The sequence below is a fragment of the Ranitomeya variabilis genome, chromosome 3 (assembly GCF_051348905.1).
Source record: "Ranitomeya variabilis isolate aRanVar5 chromosome 3, aRanVar5.hap1, whole genome shotgun sequence".
Taxonomy (NCBI): Eukaryota; Metazoa; Chordata; class Amphibia; order Anura; family Dendrobatidae; genus Ranitomeya; species Ranitomeya variabilis.
Window position 1 is genome coordinate 693,311,599 of NC_135234.1, and position 21,458 is coordinate 693,333,056.

General features: G+C 46.0%; 1 protein-coding gene across 5 annotated transcripts in view; it reads right to left on the bottom strand.

The window, feature by feature from the left end:
* LOC143817066 (mitochondrial ornithine transporter 1-like) overlaps window positions 1-21,458 on the bottom strand; it is a 150,255-nt gene that overhangs the window by 24,032 nt on the left and 104,765 nt on the right. For 4 of the 5 annotated variants that reach the window (XM_077298162.1, XM_077298161.1, XM_077298160.1 and 1 more), the window contains exon 2: window positions 3,571-3,639. In XM_077298162.1, coding sequence (XP_077154277.1) covers window positions 3,571-3,625 — 55 coding nt within the window. In that variant the 5' untranslated portion in view covers window positions 3,626-3,639. Of the gene's footprint in view, window positions 1-3,570; window positions 3,640-8,733; window positions 8,837-21,458 lie in introns of all 5 variants that reach the window. The other variant, XM_077298159.1, reaches the window with a different exon arrangement.

Here is a 21,458-nt window from a genome sequence, read left to right on the forward strand (position 1 = left end):
ACAGCCTGGAATCAAGTCAATAGCACAATCACAGTCCCTATGCGGTGGAAGGGAACTGGACCTGGGCTCATCGAATACAGCCTGGAAATCTGACAAAAACTCAGGAATTTCCGAAGAGGGGGAAGAGGAAATTGACATCAAAGGAACGTCACCATGAACCCCCTGACAACCCCAACTAGTCACAGACATAGATTTCCAATCTAATACCGGATTATGCACCTGTAACCATGGGAAACCCAGCACAATAGCATCATGCAAATTATGCAACACCAGAAAACGACAATCTTCCTGATGGGCTGGCGCCATGCACATGGTCAGCTGTGTCCAAAACTGAGGTTTATTTTTAGCCAACGGTGTAGCATCAATGCCCCTCAAAGGAATAGGGTTCTGTAAAGGCTGCAAGGGGAAACCACAACGTCTGGCAAATTCTAAGTCCATTAAGTTCAAAGCGGCGCCTGAATCCACAAATGCCATGACAGAAAATGACGATAATGAGCAGATCAGGGTCACAGATAACAGAAATTTAGGTTGTACAGTACTGATGGTAACGGAACTAGCGATTCTCTTTGTACGCTTAGGGCAATCAGAAATAACATGAGCAGAATCGCCGCAGTAAAAACACAACCTATTCTGACGTCTGAATCCTTGTCGTTCAGCTCTAGACAAAATCCTATCACACTGCATAGGCTCAGGACTCCGCTCGGAGGACAACGCCATTGTGTGCACAACTCTGAGCTCGCGCAAGCACCGATCAATCTGAATGGCCAGAGACATAGAATCACTCAGACCTGCAGGCGTGGGGAACCCCACCATAACATCTTTAACGGATTCAGAAAGACCCTTTCTGAAAATTGCCGCCAAGGCATCCTCATTCCATTTAGTCAGCACAGACCATTTTCTAAATTTCTGGCAATACGATTCTGCCGCTTCTTGACCCTGACACAGGGCCAACAAGGTCTTCTCAGCATGATCCACTGAATTAGGTTCATCATACAATAACCCTAGCGCCTGAAAAAAGGTGTCTACATTAAGCAAAGCCGGATTCCCAGATTCCAGGGAAAATGCCCAATCCTGAGGATCACCACGCAGCAGAGAGATGACAATTTTAACCCGCTGGATGGGATCACCAGAGGAACGGGGTTTCAGAGCAAAAAAACAGTTTACAGTTATTTTTAAAGCTCAAAAATTTGGACCTGTCCCAAAAAAACAAATCAGGAGTTGGAATTCTAGGCTCGAAAACCGGAGTCTGAACGATATAATCGGAAATACCCTGTACTCTAGCAGCAAGTTGATCCACACGAGAAGCCAATCCCTGAACATCTATGCCAGCGCCAAACTCCTGAGCCACCCAGAGGAAAAGAGGGAAGAAAAGACACAACAGACTACAGAAAAAAAAATGGCTCAGCACTTTCCTTCCCTTCTTCTGAGATGCGATTAACTCATTGTTGGCCAGTTGTACTGTTATGATCTGGTGGCCTAGGAGCAGCATGAGACGTACTCTGGAGAAGGTGGTACCTGTACTGACCGCAGACCCTGAACTTAACACCGCAACTAGAAGTAGCCGTTGGATGTACCTAACACTCCCTAGACACCTCGACACAGCCGGAGGACTAAATACCCCTAGAGATAGAAAAGGGAAAACTATCTTGCCTCAGAGAAAATCCCCAAAGGAAAGACAGCCCCCCACAAATATTGACTGTGAGAGGAGAGGGAAATAACATACGCAGACTGAAATCAGGATTTAGCAAAGGAGGCCGCTCTAGCTAAATAGAAAGGATAGGACAGAGTACTATGCGGTCAGTATTAAAACACTAGAAAATATCCACCACAGAAAATACAAAATCTCCACATCTAACTAAAGATATGGAGGGTATATCTGCATCTCCAGAGATACCATCTTGTCTGAACAAATCCTTATACAGACCAAGCTGGACAAGACAAAACATGGAAATGAACTGAACTATAAGGCCCACAGCATGTGGACTGCAAAAACAAAGCCAGAACTTATCTTTGTTGAAATGAACAGCAAAGCAGGAGAGACCAGGCAGGAATGTGAATCCTCCAGGAACAATGGACAACTGGCACTGACTAAAGGGTCAAGCAAGGCTAAATAGCCCAGTCAGAATTGCAATAAGTGGACACACCTGATGAATGCAGCGATCCAAAGACAGCAGCGCTACCACTTATAACCACCGGAGGGCGCCCAAGAGCAGAATTCACAACAATCCTCGCATTGAATACGAAACAGTGTTTTGGGACAATTACTGCGTATTACGGCCGTAAAATACGGACCGTATTTCCCTATGCTGAGTGTGACGCCGGCCTTAAGCATAACTCAGTTTTTGGAGTGGCCTTGAAGGGGCTGTCTGGCCATATTCATTTAAAAATAAACTCTGAATGGTGTCATATTATAATATAGTTAATGCTCACCCCTCCTGATCCACCGCCGATCTCATCCCATCACTTCTCAGGTCCTTGCCAGTCTCTGTACATCCTGTAATATCTGGAAAGATATCTGCTAGCTGCAACCAATCACTGGCCACAGCGGTCACATGTGGTCAATCTGAAGAGATGTGTGAATGCAACAGACAATCTCTGGTCATAGTGATTATGAATCGATCACCACTGTGACCACAGTGATTGGCTGCTCTGGGCACATGTCTGTCCAGATGAGGCAGAATGTAATGAGACCAGTGGGGGACAGGTGACTGTTGCAGTCAGTGATTGGCTGCAGCTATCAGATGTCTTTGCAGACGGAGAAGAAAGTACAGATATTGGCAGCGAATCCGGTGTCAGGATGTTAGGTAAGGTCAGCATTACTTATCTGAATATTTTGTGAAAGAATTGGACTTTCTAATGAGCTCACAGATACCAGCGCGGTGCAGTAATAGGATGTCACCGATGTGACAAGTCAGATCTGACACTTCTTCCCTCCTAAATGTGCCACGGTCAACAGAAAGTGGAGGAGGTTCAAAAAAGAAAGGACTCGGCCACTAAGTGTGAGACGATGTAAAGTTACCATGGTTGGGTGAATCTGATGTGGAAGAACCTGACCATCTACACAAAGCCCGGACCTGAACGCCATTGAACACCTTTGAGATGAACCAGAAAAGAGACTATAAACCCGACTCTTATCCAAAATCAGTGCCTGTTCTCAAAAAGGCTCTTCTGGTTGAAGGGGAAAAAGTTCCTACAAACGCCAACCTTCCCAGAAAAGTGAGAACTGTTATACCTTTAAAGGGGTGGTGGGGGTGGTGATGGAGGTGGGTGCAACTCCATAATAATGCCTACAAATTTAGATTGGGATGTCATAAAAGCGTCTGTACATGTAATGTGTATTTGTCCCAATCCTTGAGTTCAGATAGTGTATATATGGGATTCTCGCCAGTGATGTGACAGTTCTCCTTATAACCTGCTCAGTTAATTGTACTTAAAAATACATATTTTGACATATCCATTATAAGGCATAGAACTTAATGCATACTACATATTCTCTATGTATGAAAAGCTACAAAAATCCCACAGTATTGAAGCCAATGTAGTGTTTCTGACCTTGAATTCGACACTCACCTGCAGCTCCGGCAGTAAGATCGACAGCAGCCTGGATGGCCGGATCTGGAGCCATATTGTGTGTTGTACCTAAAAAAAAAGAGCAGATTTGCGCATGGTGAGCAGGTAAGTGTTAAAATTTTAAAATTTGCTTTTATAGCAGTTTAAATATAGTGAAAGCACCACTCCAGCATTTTTTTATTTTAACGCTGGAGTGGTGCTACTAATCTGAGTTCCTTGACCCTGGCGTTATACTTACCAGCCGCTTTCTTCAGCTCTTCCCGGCGGTGTTCCGGTCCCCCAGCGCCATCTTGTGACCAGAACTGAGAGATAACGCCACAAGCTCTCAATGTAGGTCTATGATAGTGTCATTCTGTCTTCATAGACTTACATCGACTTGTGACTTCTGACTCGTCCAGCAAACACTGGAGCGATGCGGCAGGTGACAAACTGTTGGACACAGACCGGAGCAGTGCCTGGAAGAGCTGAAGACGGCGGTTGGTAAGTATAATACTAGAAGCATGGAAATTATATTAGTGGCACCACTCCAGTCCTTTAATTAAGAAAATGCTGGAGTAGTGGCTTGAATTGAAAAATAAAAAGAGGGAACGATCTGGCCATAACTTGCACCCCAATTCTCATTCCAGAAAATAATTTTCGGGTTTATCTACCCCCAGCAAGAGTGAACACGGACAGAAGAGGGTCTCTGTATAGAACAGTATATGGGCCCTTTGCAGTCACAGTGCACAATTCCACCTGTTGTGGCCCCATTACCTACTGGTCTCCTGTGTGGCTCCCCAGGTTGCACCGAAGGCAAGACCCCCAGGTCACCAACCTCTTTTTGAAGGAAAGGGCAAGATCCTGGATGGTTTCTCACTGTAAGTACAGGGGACATCACAGTGCCCACTGGAAGAAGCAAAGTGACCAAAAGCTTTTACTGTCTTATTCTCATAGTATTAACACAATCTGACCGATTCCTTTCCCTCGCTAACCTACTGTATGTGAGAAAAGAAAATAGCTGGAATTACAGTGGGTACGGAAAGTATTCAGACCCCTTTAAATTTTTCACTCTTTGTTTCATTGCAGCCATTTGGTAAATTCAGAAAAGTTCACTTTTTTCTCATTAATGTACACTCTGCTCCCCATCTTGACTGAAAAAAAACCCAGAAATATAGACATTTTTGCAAATTTATTAAAAAAGAAAAGCAGAAATATCACATGGTCATAAGTATTCAGACCTTTTTCTCAGAATTGAATAGAAGCACCTTTTGAGCTAGTACAGCCATGAGTTTTCTTGGGAATGATGCAACAAGTTTTTTACACCTGGATTTGGAGATCCTCTGCCATTCTTCCTTGCAGATCATCTCCTGTTCCATCAGGTTGGATGTTGAACATTGGTGCACAGCCATTTTCAGGTCTCTCCAGAGATGTTCAATTGGGTTTAGGTCAGGGCTCTGGCTGGGTCAGTCAAGAATGGTCACAGAGTTGTTCTGAAGCCACCCCTTTGTTATTTTAGCTGTGTGCTTAGGGTCATTGTCTTGTTGGAAGGTGAACTTTTGGCCAAGTCTGAGGTCCAGAGCCCTCTGGAAGAGGTTTTCATCCAGGATATCTCTGTACTTGGTCGCATTCATGTTTCAATGACAACCAGTCGTCCTGTCCCTGCAGCTGAAAAACACCCCCATAGCATGATGCTGCCACCACCATGTTTCACTGTTGGGATTGTATTGGGCAGGTGATGAGCAGTGCCGGGTTTTCTCCACACATATGGCTTAGAATTATCACCAAAAAGGTCTATCTTCATCTCATCAGACCAGAGAATCTTATTTCTCAGTCTGGGAGTCCTTCATGTGTTTTTTAGCAAACTCTATGTGGGCTTTCATATGTCTTGCACTGAGGAGAGGCTTCCGTCGGGCCACTCTGCCATAAATGCCTGACTTGTGGAGGGCTGCAGTGATAGTTGACTTTGTGGAACTTTCTCCCATGTCCCTACTGGATGTCTAGAGCTCAGCCACAGTGATCTTGGGGTTCTTCTTTACCTCTCTCACCAACGCTCTTCTCCCACGATTGCTCAGTTTGGCTGGATGGCCAGGTCTAGGAAGACTTCTGGTGGTCCCAAACTTCTTCCATGTAAGGATTATGGAGGCCAAAGTCCTCTTAGGAACCTTGAGTACTGCAGAAATTCTTTTGTAACCTTGGCCAGATCTGTGCCTCACCACAATTCTGTCTCTGAGCGCCTTGGCCAGTTCCTTTGACCTCATGATTCTCATTTTGTCTGACATGCACTGTGAGCTGTGAGGTGTTATATAGACAGGTGTGCGCCTTTCCAAATCAAGTCCTATCAGTTTCATTAAACACAACTGGACTCCAATGAAGGAGTAGAACCATCTCAAGGAGGATCACAAGGAAATGGACAGCATGTGACTTAAATATGAGTGTCTGAGCAAAGGGTCTAATTACTTATGACCATGTGATATTTCAGTTTTACTTTTTTATTAAATTAGCAAAAAATTTTACATTTCTGTTTTTTTCAGACAAGATGGGGTGCAGGGTGTACATTAATGTGAAAAAAATGAACCTTTTTGAATTTCCTAAATGGCTGCAATGAAACAAAGAGTGAAAAATTTAAAGAGGTTTAAATACTTTCCGTACTCACTGTGTATGTGAAAATAAAATAAATCAAAGCTGGAAAACTTGAATAACGATCCATAAAATGATCAGTCCTTGTAGCAATGTCAGGTTCATAAGGCTTTAATAAACCAGTGTATGTATGCGGACTGTGCTATTAGAACAGGCCTCAAGGTCACTGAACAAAGCAGCTGTCAGAATGGTATGTGGTGTGTACACGGCTATAAAGCCCTCGCAGCAAGACGATAATCACCAAGGACTATTGCATCAGAACCGAATAATTTCTCTTATGTATGTATATTTCATACAGCTCTGGCAAAAATTTAGAGACCACTGCAAAATGTTCAGTTTGTCTGATTTTTTTCTTTACAGGCATATTTTTGAGTAAAATGTAAATTGTTAATTTATTCTATAAACTTCTGACAACATGTCTCCGAATTTCCAAGCAATACATTTTGGATTTTTTTTCTGACAAAGAAAAAGGGTCAAAATAAAAAAAAAATACCAGTTCTTTCAGATCTCAAATAATGCAAAGAAAACAAGTTCATAATCATTTCGAAACAACAATACTAATGTTTTAACTCAGGAAAAGTTCAGAAATCAATATTTTGTGGAATAACCATGATTATTAATCACAGCTTTCATGCGTCTTGGCATGCTTTCCACCAGTCTTTCATACTGCTGGCGCAAATATTTAAGCAGTTCTTCTTTGTTTGATGGCTTGTGACTATCCATCATCCTCTTGATTACATTCTAGAGGTTTTCAATGGGGTTCAGGTCTGGAGATTGGGCTGCCCATGACAGGGTTTTGATGTGGTGGTCTCTTAATTTTTGCCAGAACTGTATATGTATAAATATGTAAAAAACAAGCGTAGTGAATAGCCACCTGCAGCAGCGATGTCACAGCAATGTCCGCTGTGGAATTTACTGCTGTGGATATCATTGTGAAGAAGGAGCTGGGTAGTTGCACATTTCATCCTTTGTCCTGTGTAGTGCAGCGGTATCCACACTGTGCAGTGATGAGGCAGTGACCCAGCAAAGTTCAAGGACAAATGTGTTTTAATGTCCAACTCACAGAAAATACACAGCACACGAAATCCTCCGGATCACAGCCGGGAAACAAGACAGTTCACATCCGAGACATTGGTGCCGTGGGCGACTGCACCGCCATGTACGCTGTGGGTGCCAGGCCTTTTGGCTCCGCTTGCATGTGTTACCTCACACAGGTGGAGCAAAACCCAACTGACACACCCAACCCTCTGCTTCAGGCCTGTCCCACACGTCCAGATAATTCCGGTACCGGAAAAATCCATACCGGAGTTATCCGTGTCCGTGAGCTCACGTGGCACATCAGTGTGGGCCGTGTGCCGCCTGGGTACCACACGGACCTTGCAGGAGACAGCGCTAGAGTTAAGCGCTGTCCCCTGCTTTGGGTGCTGAAGCCGCCATTCATTTCTTCTCTCCAGAAGCGTTCGCTGGAGAGAAGAAATTAAAAATCATTGTTTTTTGTTTTTTTTTGCGGTTGAAATAAAGATCTTTGTCACCACCCCCCTCCCACCCCCTGTGCGCCCCACCGCTGGAAAGAAAATACTCACCCAGCTCCCTCGAAGCGTCCTCTCCGGGCCGCAGCTTCTCCTGTATGAGCGTTCACGTGGTGCCGCTTATTACAGTGATGAATATGCGGCTCCACCTCCCATAGGGAGCGAACGCTGCTGGAGAGAGGAAATGAATGGGGGCTTCAGCACCATGCTGGGGGGACAGCACTTACTGTAGCGCTGTCTCCTGCATGGCACATGGACTGCACACGGACAGCATCCGTGTGCGGTACGTGTTTTACACGGACCCATTGACTTTAATGGGTCCGTATGATCCGTGCACTCCCACGAACACTGACATGTCTCCGTGTTTTGCACGCGGACACACGGTCCGCGAAAACACGCTGACATGTGCAGAGACACATTGATTTTAATGTGTCTACATGTGTCAGTGTCTCCGGTACGTGAGAAAACTGACACCTCACATACCGGAATCACTGACGTGTGAAACCGGCCTCAGGGGTTTTTGAAGGAACCTGTGGCTGTAGGCCACATGGAAACCCGGCAAGGAAGGAAAAGGACTGCCCCACTACCATCCTGTAGTCCGTTTCAAAAATAAAAGGCCAGAACAGGTTTTTCTGAAATTTGCTTTGGACAAATAGCTTGCCCAAGACCAAAACTTACTTTTATTTTGCATTGCAATCACAGCTATGCCTGTGACTGCAATGCGCTCCCACGGCCTCAATACGCTTCTGTGCGCCTCCGGGGGGGGGGGGGGGGGTGACAGATAGCAACCCTCGCATGTGACACCGGTCACTGCCTCACACCTGCAAAAAAGTGAAATTCATACCTATATCTGCAGCATAATTTGCTATTAAAACTAGCAGATCCTGTCAATTTCTGCTGCGGATACATTTCGCAGCATGTCGATAAGATTGTATAACACCACTCCAGCGTGTTTTTTTTATTGCACCGCTAGAGTGGTGCTTTAACTGCAAGTCTCCTGCCCTTGTATGATACTCACCTTGCGACGCTTTCATCTGTTTCGCCGTCGAGACCTTGTCATATAACTTCTGACTTTCGGCCAGTCAGAACCTGGGCTCACAAGATGGCGCCGTGGGACCAGACTGGCGCCAAAAAAATGGTGAAGACACCAGAGGGTGAGTATAAGACCGGGTACAGGGGACATACATTAAAAGCACCACTCCAGAGCTGTAAAAAAAACACTGGCGTGGTGCTTTAAAATGTCATGCACTACTTTATGCTGGCACTGTGCTTATGCCAGAAATTTGTTGTAAACGTTAGGGACTTTTTAATTAAAGTGTATTAGAAAAAAATTAAGATTATGACATTAAATAGAGACTTAGGGTTAGAATAAATGTTAGTTTCAGACCACCCATTTAAGGCTATGTTCACACACGCTGTCTTTTATCTCTTTTTTGTATGTCATAATTATTAGGGTGCGTGTCCACGCTCAGGATGGCCGGCGGTATCGCCGGAGCGGCGAAGCCGCTCGTCGCTAAGCCCCGCCCCATTCTGGGACGCGATCATGCCGGATGTGTTAACTGTTCACATTCGGGATCATCGCTCTCTCCCATAGGGCCCTGTGATATGCCTTGTGGGGACGCTGCGTCCCCGCAAGGTGTACGGACATGCTGCGATCTGAAAAGACGCGCAGCATGTCCGGAGTCGCAGGGAAGACAGATGCGGGTTTCCGCGCATAGTGGACACGGGATTTCATCAAATCCCCTCCACTATGCTGGAACATCTGGACGCTGCGTGTTTGACGCTGCAGCTCTGCGCAGCGTCAAACACGCAGCGTTTACTGACCGTGGACACTCACCCTAATAAAGCTGATTTGCTTCTGACACTCCCTGATGTTTAGCTTTGACAAAACTCCATGTGAGGATTCTATGTGTTTTTTCCGTTTTACAGTACATATGCATGTGGGTTTTCACCTGCAATTATTTTTGCATATAATGCAAGTCTATGGGAATAATCTGCACAGAAATCTCAGCGTACACGAAAGAGAAATTATCATGATGAGAATTACAAACACATATTGCAGGTCAGATTGTGCTGAGTAATAAAAAGCCTAGTGGGCACGAGATTTCTATAAATCCCATCCACTTTGCTGGAACTATATGATGTTGCGTTTTTAAAAAAGCAAAAATGCACGGCAGGAAAAACTAATTGTGAGCACACAGCAGGGACAGCAACAGGCGCACCTGGGCAAGTGGCGGGGCCCTGGATGAACGGGGGCCCACTCACCAGGACATCGGCATGCAATGGAGTCTGTGAGTCGGGGGAGCTTGGTGTCGGCACCCCCCCCTCTCCACCGTAAAACACTCCCCGCTCCACACTGCACCGTTCTCTTCAGCGTCTCTGACACTCTGTGACTTATCAGGGCAGAGGGCGCAAAGACATCACTACAGCGTGACCTCTGCTGAGCAATGCCGAGAGTCAGAAGACGCTGAGGAGTCCGGAGCTGCTGGGAACGAAGAGAGATGACTATTTGATTACACACTGCTCAAAAAAATAAAGGGAACACTTAAACATCAGAATATAACTCCACGTAAATCGAACTTCTGTGAAATCAACTGTCCACTTAGGAAGCAACACTGCTTGACAATCAATTTCACTTGCTGTTGTGCAAATGGAATAGACAACACATGGAAATTATTGGCAGTTATCAAGACACCCTCTAAAGGAGTGGTTCTGCAGGTGGGGACCACAGACCACATCTCAGTACCAATGCTTTCTGGCTGATGTTTTGGTCACTTTTGAATGTTGGTTGTGCTTTCACACTCGTGGTAGCATGAGACGGACTCTACAACCCACACAAGTGGCTCAGGTAGTTCAGTTCATCCAGGATGGCACATCAATGTGTGCTGTGGCAAGGTTTGCTGTGTCTGTCACGTAGTGTCCAGAGGCTGGAGGCGCTACCAGGATAAAGGACAGTACACCAGGAGACGTGGAGGGGGCCGTAGGAGGGCAACAACCCAGCAGCAGGACCACTACCTCAGCCTTTGTACAAGGAGGAACAGGAGCAGCACTGCCACAGCCCTGCAAAATGACCTCCAGCAGGACACAAATGTGCATGTGTCTGCACAAACGGCTAGAAACCGACTCCATGAGGATGGTCTGAGGGCCCGACGTCCACAGATGGGGTTGTGCTCACAGCCCAACACCATGCAGGACGCTTGGCATTTGCCACAGAGCACCAGGATTGGCAAATTCGCCACTGGCGCCCTGTGGTCTTCAAAGATGAAAGCAGGTTCACACTGAGCAAATGTGACAGACGTGACAGATTCTGGAGATGCCGTGGAGAGCGATCTGCTGCCTGCATCATCCTTCAGCATGACCGGTTTGGCAGTGGGTCAGTAATGGTGTGGGGTGACATTTCTTTGTAGGGCCGCACAGCCCTCCATGTGCTCACCAGAGGTAGCCTGACTGCCATTAGGTACCGATATGAGATCCTCAGACCACTTGTGAGACCATATGCTGGTGCGGTTGGCCCTTGGTTCCTCCTAATGCAGGACAATGCCAGACCTCATGTGGCTGGAGTGTGTCAGCAGTTCCTGCAAGATGAAGGCATTGAAGCTATGGACTGGCCCGCCCGTTCCCCAGACCTGAATCCGATTGAACACATCTGGGACATCATGACTCGCACCATCCACCAACATCACGTTGCACCACAGACTGTCCAGGAGTTGGCAGATGCTTTAGTCCAGGTCTGGGAGGAGATCCCTCACGAGACCATCAGCCGCCTAATCAGGAGGCGTTGTAGGGAGGTCATACAGGCACGTGGAGGCCACACACACTACTGGGCATCTTTTCCTTGTCATGAGGCATTTTCACTGAAGTTGGATCAGCCTGTAATTTGATTTTCCACTTTGATTTTGAGTATCATTCCAAATCCAGACCTCCATGGGATATTCATTTTGATTTACATTGATAATTGTTACGTTTTATTGTTCTGAACACATTCCACTATGCAATGAATACAAATTTGCAACTGGAATATTTAATTCAGAAAAATCTATAATGTGGTATTTTATGGTTCCCTTTATTTTTTTGAGCAGTATAGAGAAAGAAAGAGAGAGAGAGAGCATTATATGAGGCCCTGTCATGATTCTCAATGGCGAGAGAACATAGCCCAGCATATATGAGAACTAGCTCTTGGAAGATGGAAACTATACTGACCATGAACTAAACCTGCCGCACAACTAGAAGTGGCCGGGTAGCATGCCTACGTTTTTTATCCCTAGATGCCCAGCGCCAGCCGGAGAACTACCTAATCCTAGCAGAGGAAAAGACAGTCCTGGCTCACCTCTAGAGAAATTTTCCCAAAAGGCAGACAGAGGCCCCCACATATATTGGCGGTGATTTTAGATGAAATGACAAACGTAGTATGAAAATAGGTTTAGCAAAAATCGAGGTCCGCTTACTAGATAGCAAGAAGACAGAAAGGGCACTTTCATGGTCAGCAGAAAACCCTATCAAAACACCATCCAGAAATTACTTTAAGACTCTAGCATTAACTCATAACACCAGAGTGGCAATTTCCGCTCACAAGAGCTTTCCAGACACAGTAACGAAACAGCAGCTGTGAACAGGAACAAAATGCAAAAACACACAAGGACAAAAGTCCAACTTAGCTGGGAGTTGTCTAGTAGCAGGAACATGCACAGAAAGGCTTCTGATTACATTGTTGACCGGCATGAAACTGACAGAGGAGCAAGGTTATATAGCGACTCCCACATCCTGATAGGAGCAGGTGAACAGAGGGGATGATGCACACAAGTACAATTCCACAAGTGGCCACCGGGGGAGCCCAGAATCCAATTTCACAACAGTACCCCCCCCTCAAGGAGGGGGCACCGAACCCTCACCAGAACCACCAGGGCGATCAGGATGAGCCCTATGAAAGGCACGGACAAGATCGGAGGCATGAACATCAGAGGCAGTGACCCAAGAATTATCCTCCTGACCGTATCCCTTCCATTTGACCAGATACTGGAGTTTCCGTCTGGAAACACGAGAGTCCAAGATCTTTTCCACAACGTACTCCAACTCACCCTCAACCAACACCGGAGCAGGAGGCTCAACGGAAGGCACAGCCGGTACCTCATACCTGCGCAACAATGACCGATGAAAAACATTATGAATCGAAAAGGATGCAGGGAGGTCCAAACGGAAGGACACAGGGTTAAGAATCTCCAATATCTTGTACGGGCCGATGAACCGAGGCTTAAACTTAGGAGAAGAAACCCTCATAGGGACAAAACGAGAAGACAACCACACCAAGTCCCCAACACAAAGCCGAGGACCAACACGACGACGGCGGTTGGCAAAAAGCTGAGTCTTCTCCTGGGACAACTTCAAATTGTCCACCACCTGCCCCCAAATCTGATGCAACCTCTCCACCACAGCATCCACTCCAGGACAATCCGAAGATTCCACTTGACCGGAGGAAAATCGAGGATGAAACCCCGAATTACAGAAAAACGGGGACACCAAGGTGGCAGAGCTGGCCCGATTATTGAGGGCGAACTCCGCCAAAGGCAAAAAAGCAACCCAATCATCCTGATCCGCAGACACAAAACACCTCAAATATGTCTCCAAGGTCTGATTAGTCCGCTCGGTCTGGCCATTAGTCTGAGGATGGAAAGCAGACGAAAAAGACAAATCTATGCCCATCCTAGCACAGAATGCCCGCCAAAATCTAGACACGAATTGGGTCCCTCTGTCAGAAACGATATTCTCCGGAATACCATGCAAACGAACAACATTTTGAAAAAACAGAGGAACCAACTCGGAAGAAGAAGGCAACTTAGGCAAGGGAACCAGATGGACCATCTTAGAGAAACGGTCACACACCACCCAGATGACAGACATCTTATGAGAAACAGGCAGATCCGAAATAAAATCCATCGAGATGTGCGTCCAAGGCCTCTTCGGGATAGGCAAGGGTAACAACAATCCACTAGCCCGAGAACAACAAGGCTTGGCCCGAGCACAAACGTCACAAGACTGCACAAAGCCTCGCACATCTCGTGACAGGGAAGGCCACCAGAAGGACCTTGCCACCAAATCCCTGGTACCAAAGATTCCAGGATGACCTGCCAACGCAGAAGAATGAACCTCAGAGATGACTCTACTGGTCCAATCATCAGGAACAAACAGTCTACCAGGTGGGCAACGATCAGGTCTATCCGCCTGAAACTCCTGCAAGGCCCGCCGCAGGTCTGGAGAAACGGCAGACAATATCACTCCATCTTTAAGGATACCTGTGGGCTCAGAATTACCAGGGGAGTCAGGCTCAAAACTCCTAGAAAGGGCATCCGCCTTAACATTCTTAGAACCCGGTAGGTAAGACACCACAAAATTAAACCGAGAGAAAAACAACGACCAGCGCGCCTGTCTAGGATTCAGGCGCCTGGCAGACTCAAGGTAAATTAAATTTTTGTGGTCAGTCAATACCACCACCTGATGTCTGGCCCCCTCAAGCCAGTGACGCCACTCCTCAAAAGCCCACTTCATGGCCAAAAGCTCCCGATTCCCAATATCATAATTCCGCTCGGCGGGCGAAAATTTACGGGAAAAAAAAGCACAAGGTCTCATCACGGAGCAGTCGGAACTTCTCTGCGACAACACCGCCCCAGCTCCGATTTCAGAAGCGTCGACCTCAACCTGAAAAGGAAGAGCAACATCAGGCTGAGGCAACACTGGGGCGGAAGAAAAGCGGCGCTTGAGCTCCCGAAAGGCCTCCACAGCATCAGGGGACCAATCAGTAACATCAGCACCCTTCTTAGTCAAATCAGTCAATGGTTTTACAACATCAGAAAAACCAGCAATAAATCGACGATAAAAGTTAGCAAAGCCCAAAAATTTCTGAAGACTCTTAAGAGAAGAGGGTTGCGTCCAATCACCAATAGCCTGAACCTTGACAGGATCCATCTCGATGGAAGAGGGGGAAAAAATGTATCCCAAGAAGGAAATCTTTTGAACCCCAAAAACACACTTAGAACCCTTCACACACAAGGAATTAGACCGCAAAACCTGAAAAACCCTCCTGACCTGCTGGACATGAGAGTCCCAGTCATCCGAAAAAATCAGAATATCATCCAGATACACAATCATAAATTTGTCCAAATAATCGCGGAAAATGTCATGCATAAAGGACTGGAAGACTGAAGGGGCATTTGAAAGACCAAAAGGCATCACCAAATACTCAAAATGGCCCTCGGGCGTATTAAATGCGGTTTTCCACTCATCCCCCTGCTTGATTCGCACCAAATTATACGCCCCACGGAGATCAATCTTAGAGAACCACTTGGCCCCCTTTATACGAGCAAACAAATCAGTAAGCAGTGGTAACGGATATTGATATTTAACCGTGATTTTATTCAAAAGTCGATAATCAATACACGGCCTCAAAGAGCCGTCTTTCTTAGACACAAAGAAAAAACCGGCTCCTAAGGGAGATGACGAAGGACGAATATGTCCCTTTTCCAAGGACTCCTTTATATATTCTCGCATAGCCGCGTGTTCAGGCACAGACAGATTAAATAAACGACCCTTAGGGTATTTACTACCCGGGATCAAGTCTATGGCACAATCGCACTCCCGGTGCGGAGGTAGTGAACCAACCTTGGGTTCTTCAAAAACGTCACGAAAGTCAGACAAGAATTCAGGAATCTCAGAGGGAATAGATGATGAAATGGAAACCAAAGGTACGTCCCCATGAGTTCCTTTACATCCCCAGCTTAACACAGACATAGCTCTCCAGTCGAGGACTGGGTTATGAGATTGCAGCCATGGCAATCCCAGCACCAAAACATCATGTAGATTATACAGCACCAGAAAGCGAATAACCTCCTGGTGATCCGGATTAACACGCATAGTCACTTGTGTCCAGTATTGTGGTTTATTACTAGCCAATGGGGTGGAGTCAATCCCTTTCAGAGGTATCGGAGCCTCCAATGGCTCCAAATCATACCCACAGCGTTTGGCAAAGGACCAATCCATAAGACTCAAAGCAGCGCCAGAGTCGACATAGGCGTCCGCGGTAATAGATGACAAAGAACAAATCAGGGTCACAGATAGAATAAACTTAGACTGTAAAGTGCTAATTGAAACAGACTTGTCAGGCTTCTTAGTACGCTTAAAGCATGCTGATATAACATGAGTTGAATCACCACAATAGAAGCACAACCCATTTTTTCGTCTAAAATTCTGCCGCTCGCTTCTGGACAGAATTCTATCACATTGCATATTTTCTGGCGTTTTCTCAGTAGACACCGCCAAATGGTGCACAGGTTTGCGCTCCCGCAGACGCCTATCGATCTGAATAGCCATCGTCATGGACTCATTCAGACTCGCAGGCACAGGGAACCCCACCATAACATCCTTAATGGCATCAGAGAGACCTTCTCTGAAAATCGCCGCCAGGGCGCACTCATTCCACTGAGTAAGCACAGACCATTTGCGGAATTTTTGGCAGTATATTTCAGCTTCATCTTGCCCCTGAGACAAGGACATCAAGGCCTTTTCCGCCTGAAGCTCTAAATGAGGTTCCTCATAAAGCAACCCCAAGGCCAGAAAAAACGCATCCACATTGAGCAACGCAGGATCCCCTGGTGCCAATGCAAAAGCCCAGTCTTGAGGGTCGCCCCGGAGCAAGGAAATTACAATCCTGACCTGCTGTGCAGGGTCTCCGGCAGAGCGAGACTTCAGGGACAAAAACAATTTGCAATTATTTTTAAAATTTTGAAAGTGAGATCTATTCCCCGAGAAGAATTCAGGCAAAGGAATTCTAGGCTCAGACATAGGTGCATGAACAACAAAATCTTGCAAATTTTGTACCTTTGTGGCGAGATTATTCAAACCTGTAGCTACACTCTGAAGATCCATTTGAAACAGGTGAACACAGAGCCATTCAAGGATAAGAAGGAGAGAAAGAGAGGAAGGCTGCAGTATAGGCAGACTAGCAAGTGATTCAATTAAGAGCACACTCAGAACTAGAGGGAAAAAAAAAAAAAAAAAAAATTGTAGCAGACTTCTTTTTTCTCTCCTTTCTCAGCCAGTAATTTAACCCTTTTTTTTGGCCGGTCAAACTGTCATGATTCTCAATGGCGAGAGAACATAGCCCAGCATATATGAGAACTAGCTCTTGGAAGATGGAAACTATACTGACCATGAACTAAACCTGCCGCACAACTAGAAGTGGCCGGGTAGCATGCCTACGTTTTTTATCCCTAGATGCCCAGCGCCAGCCGGAGAACTACCTAATCCTAGCAGAGGAAAAGACAGTCCTGGCTCACCTCTAGAGAAATTTTCCCAAAAGGCAGACAGAGGCCCCCACATATATTGGCGGTGATTTTAGATGAAATGACAAACGTAGTATGAAAATAGGTTTAGCAAAAATCGAGGTCCGCTTACTAGATAGCAAGAAGACAGAAAGGGCACTTTCATGGTCAGCAGAAAACCCTATCAAAACACCATCCAGAAATTACTTTAAGACTCTAGCATTAACTCATAACACCAGAGTGGCAATTTCCGCTCACAAGAGCTTTGCAGACACAGTAACGAAACAGCAGCTGTGAACAGGAACAAAATGCAAAAACACACAAGGACAAAAGTCCAACTTAGCTGGGAGTTGTCTAGTAGCAGGAACATGCACAGAAAGGCTTCTGATTACATTGTTGACCGGCATGAAACTGACAGAGGAGCAAGGTTATATAGCGACTCCCACATCCTGATAGGAGCAGGTGAACAGAGGGGATGATGCACACAAGTACAATTCCACAAGTGGCCACCGGGGGAGCCCAGAATCCAATTTCACAACAAGGCCCATTATACTGTACAGAACAATATATGGAGCTATTATATACTGTATGGAGCAATATATGGTGCCATTACACTGTATGGAGCATTAAATGAGTCCAATAATACTGTATGGAGCTATATATGGAGCTCATTATAAGGTATGGAGCATTATATGGGGCTCATTATACTGTATAGAGCAATATATGGAGACGATTATACTGTATGAAGCATTACATGGGGCTCAATATACCTGTATGGAACATTATAAGGGGTCCATTATTCTGACTGAGACATATGAGGCCCATAATACTGAATGGAGGACTATACTGTCCGACCTAAAATGAAAAGTCTGCAGTCACTTTGTTTGTCTCTGTGTGTGACTGCAGACTTTTGAATCCCACTAGCATTGAGCCATGCGAGGATTCGCCGGTTTTTGAGCTATTGTAAAATTTACAATAGATATCACCCATGTGATATAAGATGTGAAATCTTTGACATTGTACTATACCTACATTTAGTTCATCACAAATCGTGGTGCTAACCCCTTTCCGACATCGGGCGTAATAATACTTGCTGTCATTTTCTATGCAGAGAACAGAAGCTCCTTCAGGGTCTCGTTTGGTGCACACAATAGAGAATATGGGATTTACTAATCCTAATTAACCCCTGATGAAGGCTAGCGGTGAAACACGAGTTGGGGCCTGGCGCCAGCCTAGCAGGAGATGAATCCAGCTTCTTGCATTCTCACAATCTTCTTATCCACCTTGGTTTGTTGTTTACTGATGGCAGATTCGGATTTCTATACTCCTATGGTTTTATCATGGCACCTTCCACTTTATACAGGCATTGTGATTACAGCCACCATGGAGTATTACACTAGGCGGACAATATGCTTTACTACACCTATTACATTGTGTCGCCTCTTTTTGTGGGCTCAACTTGAGTTTGTTTTAATTTTTTATGTGACGTTTTGTTATTGCTAAATAAAATCTATCACTTTGTATATACCGTATTTCTTTGCCCTCTTTGTGGAATATAGTCTTGGTACAGATATTTAATGCTAACTTTAATACCATTACTATTTGAATCCGTTGATCTACAATTTCTGTGACATTTTCTATGGCTGGGAATCGGTTTTGCTAATCCTTTTTAACATTTAGGTAGTGAAATAAAGAGTAAATGGTCAGAAAATGGCCAACTTTTTAGGACAGGAGGCACACACGTAGGCCTGTACTGTCAGGAGGCGCACATGTAGGCCTGTACTGTCAGGAGGGCACATGTAGGCCTGTACTGTCAGGAGGCGCACATGTAGGCCTGTACTGTCAGGAGGCGCACATGTAGGCCTGTACTGTCAGGAGGCGCACATGTAGGCCTGTACTGTCAGGAGGCGCACATGTAGGCCTGTACTGTCAGGAGGCGCACATGTAGGCCTGTACTGTCAGGAGGCGCACATGTAGGTCTGTACTGTCAGGAGGCGCACATGTAGGCCTGTACTGTCAGGAGGCGCACATGTAGGCCTGTACTGTCAGGAGGCGCACATGTATTCCTGTACTGTCAGGAGGCGCACATGTAGGCCTGTACTGTCAGGAGGCGCACATGTAGGCCTGTACTGTCAGGAGGCGCACATGTAGGCCTGTACTGTCAGGAGGCGCACATGTAGGCCTGTACTGTCAGGAGGCGCACATGTAGGCCTGTACTGTCAGGAGGCGCACATGTAGGCCTGTACTGTCAGGAGGGCACATGTAGGCCTGTACTGTCAGGAGGCGCACATGTAGGCCTGTACTGTCAGGAGGCGCACATGTAGGCCTGTACTGTCAGGAGGCACACATGTAGGCCTGTACTGTCAGGAGGCGCACATGTAGGCCTGTACTGTCAGGAGGCGCACATGTAGGCCTGTACTGTCAGGAGGCGCACATGTATTCCTGTACTGTCAGGAGGAGCACATGTAGGCCAGTACTGTCAGGAGGCGCACATGTAAGCCTGTACTGTCAGGAAGCGCACAAGTATTCCTGTACTGTCAGGAGGCGCACATGTATTCCTGTATTGTCAGGAGGCGCACATGTATTCCTGTACTGTCAGGAGGCGCACAGGTAGGTGTTGTGAATTCCGTTCTTGGGCTCCATCCTGTGGTTGTGAATGGTATTTTTGGGAGTTCTGCTCTTGGGCTCCCTCTGGTGGTTTCGAGTGGAACTTAGCAGCTGCTTTCACTAATCGGTTCCCTGCCCTTGTTATTTAACTGGGCTCTAGTCTGTAGTCGATGCCAGCTGTCAATGTTTTCCTGTTGGATTCAGTCCTCTCCTGGAAGTTCTCTGTTGGCCAGTCCATTTCAGCTTAAGATAAGTTCTGCTAGTTCTTGGGTTGTTCCCTGTTTTTGACCTTCTGTTCAGGTTTAAGTTATGTCTCTTTTGTCCAGCTGGTCATTATGAAATATTCAGGCTAGTTGGAAGCTCTGGGGTAGCAGATTTGCTCCTCCACACCGTGAGTCGGTGTGGAGGCTATTTTTGTAAACTCTGCGTGGATTTTTTAGTTTTTATACTGACCGCACAGTATCCTTTTCTATTTCTGTCTATTTAGATAGTATTGGCCTCCTTTGCTAAAATCTATTTTCATTTCTGAGTTTGTTATTTCCCTCTCCACTCACCGTCAATATTTGTGGGGGGCTATCTTTCCTTTTGGGGGTTTCTCTAAGGCGAGATAGTTTTCCGTTTCCATCTTCAGGGGTAGTTAGTTCTTAGGCTGTGACGAGGCGTCTAGGCAGAGTCAGGAACGCTCCACGGCTATTTCTAGTGTTGGTGCTAGGAGTAGGGATTGCGGTCAGTAAAGCTACCACCTCCTCAGAGCTTGTCCATTATTTGTTTTACCCACCGGGTCATTTCAGTGCTGCTCCATAATCACCAGGTCATAACAGTGATTGCGGTCGGTGGAGCTGCCACCTCCTCGGAGCTTGTCCATGATTTGTTTTACCCACCAGGTCATCTCAGTGCCGCTCCGTAACCAACAGGTCATAACAGTACAGCTGGCCACAATGTGTTAAATGCATCTCAAAAGAGGGAAAAGAAAGTTCTGAGTCATTGTTCTTTTTTCTTTTTCGCTTGTTTTGTCTTTTTTTTTCCCCTTGATCTTTGGATGGTTCAGGAGTTTGGTGCTGATATGGAGGTTCAGGGTCTGTCTTCACGTGTTGATCATCTCGCTGCAAGGGTACAGAGTATCCAAGATTATGTTATTCAAACTCCTGTTTCTGAGCCTAGAATTCCAATCCCTGATTTGTTTTTTGGGGATAGATCTAAGTTTTTGAACTTTAAAAATAATTGCAGATTGTTTTTTGCTCTGAGACCCCGTTCCTCTGGTGACCCCATTCAGCAGGTGAAGATTGTTATTTCTCTGCTACGTGGAGACCCGCAGGACTGGGCATTTTCTCTTGAGCTAGGGAATCCTGCATTGCTTAATGTAGATGCATTTTTTCAAGCACTTGGACTGCTTTATGACGAACCTAATTCTGTGGAGCAGGCAGAAAAAATCTTGCTGGCTCTGTGTCAGGGTCAGGAAGCAGCAGAAATATATTGTCAGAAATTTAGAAAGTGGTCTGTGCTTACAAAATGGAATGAGGATGCCCTGGCGGCTATTTTCAGAAAGGGTCTTTCTGAAGCCCTTAAAGATGTTATGGTGGGGTTCCCTACGCCTGCTGGTTTGAACGAATCAATGTCTCTGGCCATTCAGATTGATCGGCGCCTGCGTGAACGTAAGGTGGTGCACCATATGGCGGTGTCCTCTGGGCAGAGTCCTGAGCCTATGCAATGTGATAGGATTTTGACGAGAGCAGAACGGCAGGAGTTCAGACGTCAGAATAGGCTATGTTTTTACTGTGGTGACGCAACTCATGCTATCTCTGACTGCCTGAAGCGTACTAAGAGGGTT